Source organism: Bacillus rossius, chromosome 1 (genome assembly GCF_032445375.1).
Source record: "Bacillus rossius redtenbacheri isolate Brsri chromosome 1, Brsri_v3, whole genome shotgun sequence".
In the NCBI taxonomy this organism is placed as follows: Eukaryota; Metazoa; Arthropoda; class Insecta; order Phasmatodea; family Bacillidae; genus Bacillus; species Bacillus rossius.
In genome coordinates this window covers 107,540,711-107,553,988 of record NC_086330.1, presented here as the reverse complement: position 1 = coordinate 107,553,988, position 13,278 = coordinate 107,540,711, and the positions used below count along the sequence as shown (strand labels likewise).

The 13,278-nt window shown below is 39.4% G+C and overlaps 1 protein-coding gene across 1 annotated transcript in view; it reads left to right on the top strand.

Moving 5' to 3' along the window:
* Positions 1-9,319: 9,319 nt before the first annotated feature.
* LOC134533161 (JNK-interacting protein 1) overlaps positions 9,320-13,278 on the top strand; it is a 68,633-nt gene continuing 64,674 nt past the window's right edge. Inside the window, exon 1 of the mRNA XM_063370560.1 lies at positions 9,320-9,437. Coding sequence (XP_063226630.1) covers positions 9,355-9,437 — 83 coding nt within the window. The 5' untranslated portion in view covers positions 9,320-9,354. The remainder of the gene's footprint in view (positions 9,438-13,278) is intronic.

Here is a 13,278-nt window from a genome sequence, read left to right as displayed (position 1 = left end):
TATTGAACAGTACCATTGATATGGAAGTATTTAATTGGATTCTACAGACAAATGCGGAATTTAACTAGTTTTTCAACGAAGAATAATTAATAATTTTTATCCTGCGAATGTATATTTGGAGAAGTTTCAGTTGGATCATCGTTTTGAACACTGGATTGTTCAGATACCAGAATCTACATTCCCAGCAATAGAACCAGACACCGGAGTAAGTGAGACTTTGAAGATATATTTCGTCAGTGACCATCAATTTGTGACAATGTTCACCACACAATTTTAATCAATACGCACTACTATTCGAGAGGCGTCAGTGTTAGTTGTATTTAAACTATAGTCGAAAATCTTTGACGGGGACTAGAAGGTTGTGTCTACGAGTGTAATATAAACTTTTCTTTGAGGCACGAATTCATTCAAGAGGTACCTGGTCTACATCTGAAATGAATGGACTTAACTACATAAATTAAAAGACAGAATTGTTCTGCAGTGCGACTGAAGATGCAGCTGAAATCGTAGTTGATTTCACAAGCACTAGTTTGGCAGCATCGGACTTAAATATGCTTTTATATAATTACAGACTTGGGATCCATTTGTCCAAGGTTATCGATGAAGAGGTGAAACATACAGGTATTTCCGGTGTAAACTCACGGTACGTACCATATATTAGTTTTTATAAGGATAAAGTACTATATGTGTTGTTTGGTTTAGCTTACAAAGTTATATTTTCTTCTCTACAGTTTCAGCCGCGTGTTAATGAACGCTTTACTATCACATGCAATTAATATCTTCTTTCTATAAGTTTGTGCACTCAATCTTACTTATTTTAGTCCAGAGGTTCCTGAACAGATAGTAGTTCTCTTTCCATATGCTCAATGATTTTAACCAGCCCATGATAATTTATAACTTATGTGTCCAGAGGTTTGTTTTGGAAGGATTGAAGAGATACAGTCATATATAATTAATTTGTTTAACTTTAGTAACTTTGTAGGTGCAAGAAACAATTTTGAATACCACATACAAAAGAGATCATATGTCCCTTTACCTAGTGTTTTGTGCGGATAAATCCATGTTTTTTTTGCAAACTGCTTTAAGCTTGTTGTCACGCCACAATGCATATCTGTGGACATTATTATAGATATAATACATGTTTTATTTCTCAAGTTTTATATTATTTCATTGCTAGGTATAGTTTATCATCAGATAGTTTCGTATACCAATAATAGTTCTAAATGTTAGATTGGCGCCTGGTAAATCAATTTATATTGTCAATCTTCCCGAACCTAACACACTGCATTATTTATTATAAGTTAATATTTAACAAAGAGATTGACGCCATTGCGAGGCGCTTGTAGCCTTGCAGTAATTTTGGCGTCTACGAGCGTGGTGTTACAGAGGAAATTCGTCAATGCTTCCAGGAGCGTGAACCAGGGAGAAGGTGGTGCAGTGGTAAGACGCTGGCCTCGAGTTGTGGGGGACCTGGAGTCGGTTTCCCGAGGTTTACCGAGGTTTCCCGAAGTCACTGCAAGCGCATGTTCGCATCGCTCCTTGCTGTGTCCTTGCTGTATCCTTGAAGTCCCGTCTCCACGGCCGGGCTGGCAACGAGACGCCACGTTTCAAATATATAAGCGTAACAATTAAATAAGCGTAGCGATAACAACTCATAACAACAAATACAGCGTATTTATTTCCTATGAGAGTCTTATTAATTACAGCTATTCCAAAAATTACTTCTCGCTAATTCCACATAGGCTATTTAATATATTCTATGGGCATTATTGGTGTGTAACATCTTAGCTCTCGGTATAGTTATTTGGTAGGAATCATTTCATGAATAGAACAGAAGTCGCATGTAACGAGTATGTGTAACCACGGTGCTGCCATCTGTGGCGGATGGCGCAAACCAAAATTCACAACGACATAGGGAAACTTTATAGTATTACCAGTAGCTAATATTGATTTTAACAAGATGGGCAGTATTTTAATCAAATTCTTTGTTGAAAATCACGTCCAATGTCGAGATTTAGAATCTTTTAAAGTCTGTTTCGCTTATATCGAAGCCATTTTATTATGTAGTTTAAAATTTCGGTCCGCAAATGTAATGTTTGTATAATCGACGTAACTGCTCCAGCAACGAATTTTAACGGCGGCAGTGGAAATTACTTGTGATTCGCGTCAAGAAATTTAGTTAAAAACACAATTTTCGTGTGAATTTATCACGCTCAGGATAATTTTTAAAAATTCTACGTTGAAATTCATGTCCGGGTTTTGTATATTGTATAAATGTATTTGCAATATGAGAACACAGGAATTTTCTCGTTACCGAGGTTATTTACATAATATTTTCTAGTTTTAAGTGACGTAAACGTTCCATTAGAGGTGTATACAAAATAAAATTATTATCAAGTGCCAGTTTAAAAAATGTTAAAGCTATGTTCCTTGAGAGAATGTGTATCATCGATTATGCAAGCATATTTTTGCACGTATTCAGACGCGCAAATGGTTTGCGAAAGGTCCTAGCCTAAAGCTCGCATGTATGCCGAATATGGAGCGACGACGGAACTAAAACCGGCCCGGGAAGGGAGGGGGAAGTCCTGATAAGGCACATCTGCTCACAATAAGGTCCGCCACTTGTCCCATTTGCGATAATATAGGATTTGACGCCACCGGAGTGTCTGACCGCTCGAGCACCGTGGTCTCTATGAACTCTCCGTTTGAATGAAATAATCTAGACGTTTCTCGTCTAATAATTTACATCTCAATATTAATAATATGCCAGTATATTCTTCGTGTATGTTGCTGTTGACGTGAAAATGAAAATTTGTTTGTCTTACGGCAGATTTGTAAACTACGTGAGAAACGCAAGAACGCAAAGCAAGCATCGGCTAAATTTCATCTTCTTGCGTCTCGACTTGTGTCTCCGCCTTCAATATTTGAAGTGAAGATTCCCAAAAATTTTGTTGACTTTTCAATTGTTGAACTCTCTCACAGTAGAGGAAAACTATACTTTTAATAAAATTATTGACAATGTTACATAATGACGTTAACTATCAAAAGTACCACAGGGAAGAATGTTTTCCTACTGTTTCACAATTTATATTTGTAGGGTTAGTGACGGTTTGCACAGCCATCATTTTCTTGCGTTGGTTGCGTCGTCGAGTCCATTGCGTATTTTCTTACAATGACTTGGAGCAGGAGAATAGGATTATAGTTGTATTTACAACCTCTGCCCTTTCAAGCTCAAAAGGTCTCCCCTCCCCCACTTATTTTATTCGTCCCCCTCTTCTAGTCTTCGTCGTCGTGACAGGTTATCGATGTTTCTCTGCGGCCTTGTTGGGTGTGAGTTGGGGCGACGCTGAGCGAACTTCATCCATCACTTTGTGTGGACGCGTCTACGTCATTATTCCGTGCACCGCGAGCCCACCTCGACACTCGGTTGGTTATTGCATGTTCTTGTCATCACTATTAATAATATACGCGTTAATATCACCCGATATTTACTAAACGTTTTTTTTCTAGCTGTAGAAAATCACGCAAGTGATCGTAATTACAAACACTTACAGACATTTTTACCGCTTTTACATAATATTTATCAAATTTCTGATTGGAAAAATTGAGCCAAAACATAAAACTTTAGAGAGATGTTGCGTTAAACTTACTAGTGAATCCCTTAAATAAAATATTGACATGTCCCGCTTTAAGCCCCACAGAGGCGAGTGGCCGCCAAGACTGACAACTAGTTTCAATGCTCGCGCGTAGAGGCGAAAAGGCAAGTGATTAACGTGATAGTGTCGCTCTTATCGCTCCCGCCGTTGCTGACCTCGTGCACCTAGTCGGCCGGCCACCTTAAACATCTAAGTAGGTATTAAGCGATTTTGGGCTACAGTTGTGTTGGGGTGTCGCGCTCTTTGTGGCCGCTTGTAATATCTACTCTATGGCAGTTCACATGGGCGGCGGTTTAAACGTTCTATTGGATTACTGAAGTGTGAATTTTCACTTAAAACTCGCGTGGTAACGCAATTATTTTTTTAAAAATAAAATTTGTGTCTCGAATTTTTACGCCCTCGCTCTCCTAATACTTTCCACCGAAACATGTCGTGTGATGGAAGAAAAAACAGTGCAAGGTATGGTTGAGTTTGAACGTCAAAATCATAGTGCATTTTTACTTTTCATGTCACGCAGAAAAATCATTAGATAAAAGTATACCATCTCAAAACTGATATGTTATGGGAAAACAACAATTTGAATTAAGTTCTCTATGAAGGATTTTCATTTGTACCCGAAATATTAGGTTACAAGATATAAAATGTGCGATTCATTTAAAGAAAAACTATACACTAAATTATAATAACCAACTATAAAAACCAAAACAGACATGCAAAGTATCACGTACACTTATCTAAATCTTCTTCGATGGAATTCGTTCTTTCGGCTCTGTGAACGCGATAATTTAAATATACACCGTGCATTACCTCGTTAGGAATTCCCATCGTCAAATAAACAGCAGGTTAAAGCTGGATCACTTAGTTACAGAAACAATAGTTTTGATCAATTTCCAAGCGTTTTTGTTAAATAACTTTGCTTAGATTTGCAGTTTTAATTTTGTTACTATGCCCAGTAACTGGATGGGTTTTTCTAAACCTAAAAACAATAGATGAGGCGCGCCTATGTACAAGTAGAATTTTATTCATGAACGGGCATAAGATATAATATATAACCCAGAACAACGTATATTATATAGCTCTTGCTTCACATAATTCTGGACGCTTTTATTGGCTACTGCACCAAGATCTCTCCATGCCAATACTGTAACAAAGATATAAAGTACCAGCATATCGGTTATAAAATAACAACACAAACATTATAAACTTGGGTTTTGTTTTTTGTGTGCACTGCAAATATTTTATTAACTGGTTATCATTATCCGGCACTAACATCTTATCCTAATTGACATACACTCGGTCAGAAGTTACGTAAAACTATTTTATAATCAGTTTTAAGAAGCTAACTCAAATGTACCAAGGAGCAAACTCGAGCTGTTTCAATAAAAATAATTATTTACAAATTAAATTGTAGCAGCTAATTGCTTTTCAAATACAAGTTGACAATCACACTAACTATTACTCAAATTATTGTTTCAAAAATTAAATAATTAACCATTTTATCAGCACACTATAAAATTCATAGTCTTATCCTATTTACTGGTATTATTTTAAAATGTTATTTTAAGGACACAAGATATAATAATACTCAACTTGTACGAAACTTGCAAACGTCTGGGTACTCTTGAAGGTCCGCGGGGGTTTATAGCCCCTCGTAATCAGAAGCTGTTAGCAAATGCCGACGCTTGCCTTGTGATCGCCGGCTCGCAGGGCGAGTTCCCCAGACTCGCTCGGGGCGGGCGAGTCGCTGCTCCGGGGTCGGCACAGCCGTGGGTAGCGAGTAGCCGCTTCCTTGGCGAACTCCCTGAAGTTGTGCCACGATGTCTTCCCTCTGGTGCAGCTGACGGCAGGTATGTCACTAGCGAGCGAGCAGGCTGCATCGGCGCCCTTGAACTGTCATCAAACACGTGGCTTACCGTTCACTAACGGCGAGCACATGCTTACCCCGGCAATCACGGAGTACATTACACTCGTTCCTCTCGCTCGTGCCGTAATACGTATCTACATGTGCAATTGTAAACACAAAGTATCATTTTTGAAATTCACCAAAAAACCTGTCATTACCATTTTTGCCCTTTCATGCAGAAGGGATTCTACCACAGCGGTTTTTTTTCCAAAACCGTAACCGTACTTCCGCTTACGTAGGCTACGTAACTGAACGTAGCCTCTTCGTGCCGGGCCTGACAAGTCTAAGTCCAGAGTAGGAAATGTTACAACTGCCACGCCGACCACCCACCAGCTCAACGACCAGACATGCCAACATTCATCATATGCCACCCGCCCATTTTTGTAAAGTCCCAACGTGGCTGCCATTTAGAAAATTGACCAGTTCAACTGCGACTCGTTAAAAGTTAATGTTCATCCCGGGCTTAGAATATTTTCCACCTGGGACTGCTGCACCTGAAAATATTCTATCACCGACTCCACTTGCTTTCATAAACTCTAAGTCGAATTTCGACTTAGTTTCTGGCTGTCATGCCAGTTCTGACGGGCAGCATGACGCCCTCGAAGAGTCGGAGGTCGGGGCGGCGCGAAGTGGGCGTCTCCGCGCTTCTCGGAGGCGGAGTGAGCAAGGAGCCAACAGTAGAGCCCCTTTTGTATCAACGTTCCGCGAACCTCATATAATCTGGAAAGTTTGGGCGAGAAAATATGGCCGACTTACTATGACGTCACTATTACTTCACTATGACGTCGTTTCCTGGCACTGGAGGGTGTTTTTACACTGCGACACTTCTTTTGCTGCCTTACGGCGGGTGGCCTATACCTCAGGCTTCACCCGCAACGCCGGTAGTCTACCTCCCAGGTTTCAAGTCGCTAAGCAGACAATCGCCGTGACGGCGATCAGTAACTTCACCCCATAAAATTTTAACACAAGGACGCCCCTCATGCTATGAATGTTCCTAGTGATTCAGAGATGTAGTAATCAGCAATTTTGCACAAAATTCAAAACAGTTTAGATGCGAACGTGTTAATTTCACTGGAAGAGCGAGGTGAGGGGGGGGGGGGGGAGGGGCGCGGCTGATGCTCTCGGCCGACCTAGAGAATTAATGGACAGAAAAATAAAAATGTTTGAAACCACTCAAAATATTTCTGTCATTACAGACATGACCAAATATTTCGAGTAACAGGCGATATGCCTAACGGCGGTTTGCCTAAGCATGAATTCTTTACGGTGATTTGCCTAAAGTCATTTCGCCTAAAGGCGTTTTGCCTAACTGCGATATGCCAAACGGCGTTTTGCCTAACGGCGATTTGCCTAACGGTGATTTGCCTAACGGCGTTTTCCCTAACGGAGTTCTGCCTGACGGCGATTTGCCTAACGGCGTTATGCCTAACGGCGTTTTGCCTAAATCAGATTTGCCTAACGGCGTTTTGCCTAAAATGTTACTATGATGGAAAAACCTCGTTTTGCCTAGCGGCGAATTGCCTAACGCCATTTTGCTAATGGCGATTTGCCTAACAGCGTTTTGCCTAACCTAACCTAACCTAGCCTAACCTAACCTAAGCTAACCTAACCTAAGCTAACCTAAGCTAACCTAACCTAACCTAACCTAAGTTAACCTAACCTAAGCTAACCTAACCTTACCTAACCTTACCTAAACTAAAAGCGTTTGCCTATCAGCTGTTTGCCTAACGGCGTTTTGCCTAACGGCATTTTGCCTAACGGCGTTTTGTCTAACGGCGTTTTGTCTAACGGCGTTTTGCCTAACGGCGATTTGCCTAACGGCGATTTGCCTAACGGCGTTTTGCCTAAACGGCGTTTTGCCTAAAATTAGGCAAAACGCCTTTAGGCAAAACGACACATGCCCAATATTTCGTGTTGACAGTAAAAACATTTGCATTGTCCACTTAGTGGATTATAAGTGGTAGTAAGTATTTTTTATGCTATATATTATTTTAATTTTGGCTATAATAATTAATTATTTATGAAGTCTAAGCCGATAAATATTTTTTCAGAGTAATCTATACTTACATTATAGTTTTTGTGGGTTTATTTGTAATAAATAAATTTAAAAACTACTGGCTGATTTCAAAAATTAAATCACTCTTATGAAGCTACATTATTCCAGATGGACAAGGGTTACTTTTATTTTTTTAATATATATATTTCCGTCAAATGTAGCAATAATTGTATCTAATATTGGAGAAAAAGAAGAATTTGACTGTATAGTATTGTTACGATTTACCACTGGTTCTTAAAGTATAGCCCATTTAATATATTTTACTACACACACAGTTTTATTTATTGTCACTATTTACATTACTAGCAAATAATCTAAAAATGACAATTAATCAATTGTACTTAAAAATGTTGCTTCCCCAGTCACTCGTTCCACACACCTCGCTGGGCCGCACCTCTGGCGCAACTCTCGCCGCAGCACCCCTCGTGGGCCTCTGCCGCGGGACTCCGTCGCCGCACTCCGCCGCCACCGTCGCACTTCCCTTCACCGAGGTCCGCTCGACGCCTCGCTCGGAACTTCGCTCGGGACTCCGCCACGCCCGCGACACTATCGCCCGGAACTGAACTCTCTGCCCTGGAACCTTCGTCCAGGGACTTCGCCGCTGTATCGCCCGGAAACTCCGCCGCGGGAAAGCTCCCGCCTGAACTCTGACTCAACTCCACTAAAACTCTCACTCTCCTGAGGCCGGCGTCCTCGTCTTATATATCAGAGACGCCATTTCTAGAATGCACGAGCGTGGCTGGGGCCTGTCGCGTCATTCCACGCCGACCCGACAGCAGAAATCTCTCGAAACACGTGTCGGCAGCTGCCAGGTGGCGCGCGGGACTCCGCAGCTGTGAGGTGTAAGGTGTCTATCAGCGCCGCGCGGGGAGCGGTGAGCTGGAGGGAGGGTAAAGCGGCGCTCCTTGTAATCTACCACACGTCTCATGTTGCGCGGCCACATGATGTCAGCCAACTGTGCACCTGCACGTGTCGCGGCCTTACTCACGTTCGTAACAGTATGTTGAAAAGTTTATGTTGTGAAATAAATTTCCAGAGCAACTTCCACTGTGTTTCTCCTTACCTGTACGTTAAATAATTATATACACGTACTTATACAACATATTTTGAATATGTGAGCCATCTAATGGAGTTTACTTGGATCGCTCACTTGACACAAATTTAGATGTCTGTTTTTATATAGATTCTTAAAATAAAAATGGGCATGTTAAAAATCTCAGCCACAGCAGGTGTTTGATAAAGATGGGTTCAAGATATCCGGTGAGAGGTGAAAGATATCCGGGGGAATAACGACTGACAGTGCAGTAGCGTCCAGACGCTACCGTGGTGGTAATGCCCATTAAAGATCCCTTGACTTGTTAAGGTTTGGAATGCAACCAGTGACCCTAGAAGCAAAATTATTTATCTTATATTATTCTATAATCTTTTTATTCCGTACATGTATTTATTCATAGGTAACTATATTTCAAGAATATGTCGGCACTCTTTAGCAGAGTGATGCTTTTAAGAGAGAGCTATTTATAAGCGGAGCTGCGTCTGAGCGGCGTGGGGAATTTAGTGCGGGCAAGTTGTCAGCCATCGGGAATTTCTAAAAGCAGCTGAGCTGGAGGTGCGGCGGCGACCAATCAATACCTTGTCTGGAGGCGGCAGCGCGCCTGCGCGGCGGGGGATACTGAGGAAGGGCGCAGCGGGACGGCGGTCGCCGGCTGGACGGAGGCTCTGCGCTGAGCCAAACAAACATGGCCGACACGGAGTTCGAGGAGTTCCGGCGCCACTTCGAGAGGCTCCCGCAGCACATCAAGGCCTCGGCGCACGTGTACACGTGAGTAGCCGCCCGCTATGCAGGGTCGCCCGCGGGGGAGGCCACTGCGCCGTCTGTGTCGGTGGTCACCCTCTCCTTGCGGCGCGCTGCACCAGTCCGCACTCGTGCAGGCGCCTGCTAGACGTCCTAGCTGCTCGTGATGGCCTTGTGAACTATCACGTCAGTGCAATCACAATCTTACGAAACCATCGTAACTGTTTGCTCACGGCGAAATTCCAAAGAATTCGCTGTTCTTTGAGCAACAGTTCTGTGGTCGACAAGCTGTTTCACTAATATGCGTCTCTCTCTTCCCAATTCAAACTCCAAAAATCTTGAAAAAGTTGTTTTCTATTTTCTTCTGTTAATCTAGTGCATTGGAACACCGATATTTTATTCGTAGAACAGCACAAACATCGTGATTTCAGTTCTCTTTTAGCCCCGACTTACATCGAAAACACTTTTTCCTGCATCATTCTTTCTCCTCCCAGGATTTGCCTGTCCTATCATTCTTTTAAATTTATTCTTCTCTGCTGTCCATGCATGTTTCTTTATTTTTGCATTACGTTTCTTTTTCCCTGGTATTACTTTACTCCTGTTTGGTTCATGAATATTTTCATTATTGTTCTGTTCAGAATGTGTCTGAGCACCATTGTCATTTGGTCTAGTGTCTTGTATAAAATTGTCTATAGAATCAGATTGTAGATAATTATTTACTATTCCATCATGTGGGATGTCTTCTATATTTGTCATTTCACTGCTTCCTTCTTTCTGCTCATTCGCTACAGTCTTGATGAAAGTTACTTCCATACCACATTCTGCAATACTTTCCTCTACTAAAGGCAAAGGTATTTCTAAATCAATAATGTCTTCCATCGACAATTCTTCAGACATCACATCTGTATTAGAACAATCATTATATTGCATATTCTCATATGACATTAAAAATCATTTTCTTCTGCCAAGAACATTTGTCGATCTAAATTTCCATCATCGCATGATGTATCTTGATTGATTTTAGGTGAGTTCTTTTCTGATGACTTTGAAATTGACTGTAAAATATATTCATCACCACAAGGAACCACAATGAATTCAGTCATTTGGAAACTTGCTGGATTAGTTGATCCTTCCATTAGATTTGAAGCATAATCATGTTCAGATGTTACATGTTCTGAGCATAATATGTGTTCATGGATGTCTAGAAAACACAAAATAATCCCTGCATTAATAATTATAAAGGTAGGCCTACTTACTACTAACCTACATTAATAATGTTTCATCTTGCATTTTTTGTAACGTGTAAGAGTTTCAGGTAAGAACATCAAACTGATTATACCTAGCCTACCTGTATTTGAACAGCTGCCACCACGGGACACAGTGCCAGAAATTAATTCCTGTCCTGTTAACATTACTATTATTTCTGTTTATCCAATGGCTTCCGAGTCGTGTTTATCCGTACTGTCAGCATTTCCTTTAACTTCTGAAAGAGAAGAAAATAATCAGATTGTAACATTAAAACGTATTAGTAAATAATGTAACATAATTTTACCATATCAGGATAAGGTGAAACTTTTTTGACAGTTCTGTGGAATTTAAATTTTTCATTGTTCGTGTCAAAAAGAGTCTTCATCTACGATCAGTATCAATGTATAAATACACCAGCATTATTCTCATTTGGCCAGTTTCGGTTACATTTCAGCCTGTCAGACTCTTGTTAAGACTAACCTAACACATTGTTTTGGTCATCAGGTGTACGCATTGCAACAGATTATTAAACTGGGTAGTTTTTTTCATTCCTACTATACACTGTCATCTGTTTTCATTGATGACCACTAGTACATAAGCACGATCAAAACAATTATAATTAAACTGTCTAAATAGTCCACCTTATCCTGATTGATAATTAATGTTAATAAATTATGCATACCAGCAATTTTAGAAGAGTTACAATTATTCTCTTTCTTTTGAACATTGTTGTCTTCTTGCATTTGGATAGCCAACTGGACCAGCAACTTACTTCTAGAGTTCATGTCCTACAATAAAAATAATATTTTATATTGCTTTCAGCCATTTATTTCCATAACTTAACTTATAATTTAACTGAATTTAACTTTTAATTTAACTTAATTTAACTGAAAGAAAAACTCGGATAACATTCTTGTTTCTATTCAATTAAAAGTGAAAACCTCGTATATATGATGTACGAGGTTTTCAGAAATACTGCAGTGACCATATAAAATGTACAAGGTTTTCAATGATACAACTGCTTTTATATTATGCAAAATTAGGTAGAAATATTATCACAATACAAGAAATAACTAACTGGCTTATCTAAGAGTAATTGACTATACAGTAAAACTGCTGATAAAATGATGAACAACTTCAAAAACATTAGAATACAGACCAAGTAAACTTACCGAACATACGAGGTTTTCTCTCTACAATGTGGAGTGCTACTGATATACGTGGTTTCTTTTTTTCCCGATATAAAGCAGTGAGATGCACATTTTATTTCTTTCAGCCCAATATTCTGTGAGATACGAGGTTTTCTAGCCAAAAACATAAAAAAAACGTATTTTCGTCTAAAAATTGAGATACGAAGTTTTCATTCTAAGCCATCGTTATATTTTATGGGTTAAATATTACCGCAGTGAATTATCATTAAAGAGTGTTTTTACAGCAATTTTATTGAAAGTATTTTAGTATTTAATAAAACAATTCTCTCGTATCAAACGAGTTATAGAATCCATATTAATGAATAAACATTAGATTATTACGAATATAAAAAAAATTAGAACAGGTTACAGGCTAAATCTTAGTTGTGTTTTTAAAACTATTAACGTATAAATAATTCGGTATTTTTCTGAAACATGTATTGCTTAGTGCAAAGAGAATCGTAGTCTACGTCTACTAAATAAGTTTAAACCTACTGTAGCATTAAGAAACTTAAAAGGCCTTAAGGATCTAGCACAGGGAACTAACGGGAGTACTGAACACAAACAAGTTCATTGCAAAATAAACCATTAAACATTAATTTTATTAATTTGTAATGAAGTTAAAAATGAAATTTTACTTTATAAATATACTGTATCCTATGTTTTGGCTTATTTTTAAACGATATTGTAAACATCGCATCGATTTTATGTGATGTGTACTTATAAAACATTAGTTTTTAAATTCCTATGAAAAGTTTTAAACTTGACTGTTTATTGATGGTCTAATCTTGACGTATAATGAAAATATGTTTTTTACATTTTTTTCAAAGTTTACTGCTGATACGCAAGAATAATAACAAAACAAGTCTGTTGGAAATAGCACAAACACATTGTTTGTTTCAGTAGTAGTACAACACCTGAAAACACCTTGTGTTTCAATGAACACAGATTTAATATCGCGCGATAATATATCTTTACTTTTTCTTTACCCTTGGTTCTTATTCAGTCCTATATGGTTGGTAATATTTCTCTGGACACGTAATGCCTGTATACCTCACCTTTAAGTTTAATTAACTTGCATTGATTAAATCAAACATAAAGCTGATACTCATGATGCCACTGTAGATTTTTTTCCCGTGTGTTTCCTTACAAGTAATGGCTTGGGGAATGTATTTTGCGTGAAAACATTTAGAGACTAGCTGAGAGATGAAACACTGTAACATTGTAATATGTGTTTCGTTATTGGGTGAGTTGCTTTAAGGTACATGCCGACTTTTACGAACACCAACAGAAACTCAGTGCTGAAGCAAGCGCGTCCTGAGCTGCTCGGTCAAATAAGGCAGTGGCTTCTCTCGCAGACGGCCGCCAATCACAAGGAAGAAACCGCTGGCACAGGCATACCATAGGCGTTCTTTTTTTCCTCACGAAAA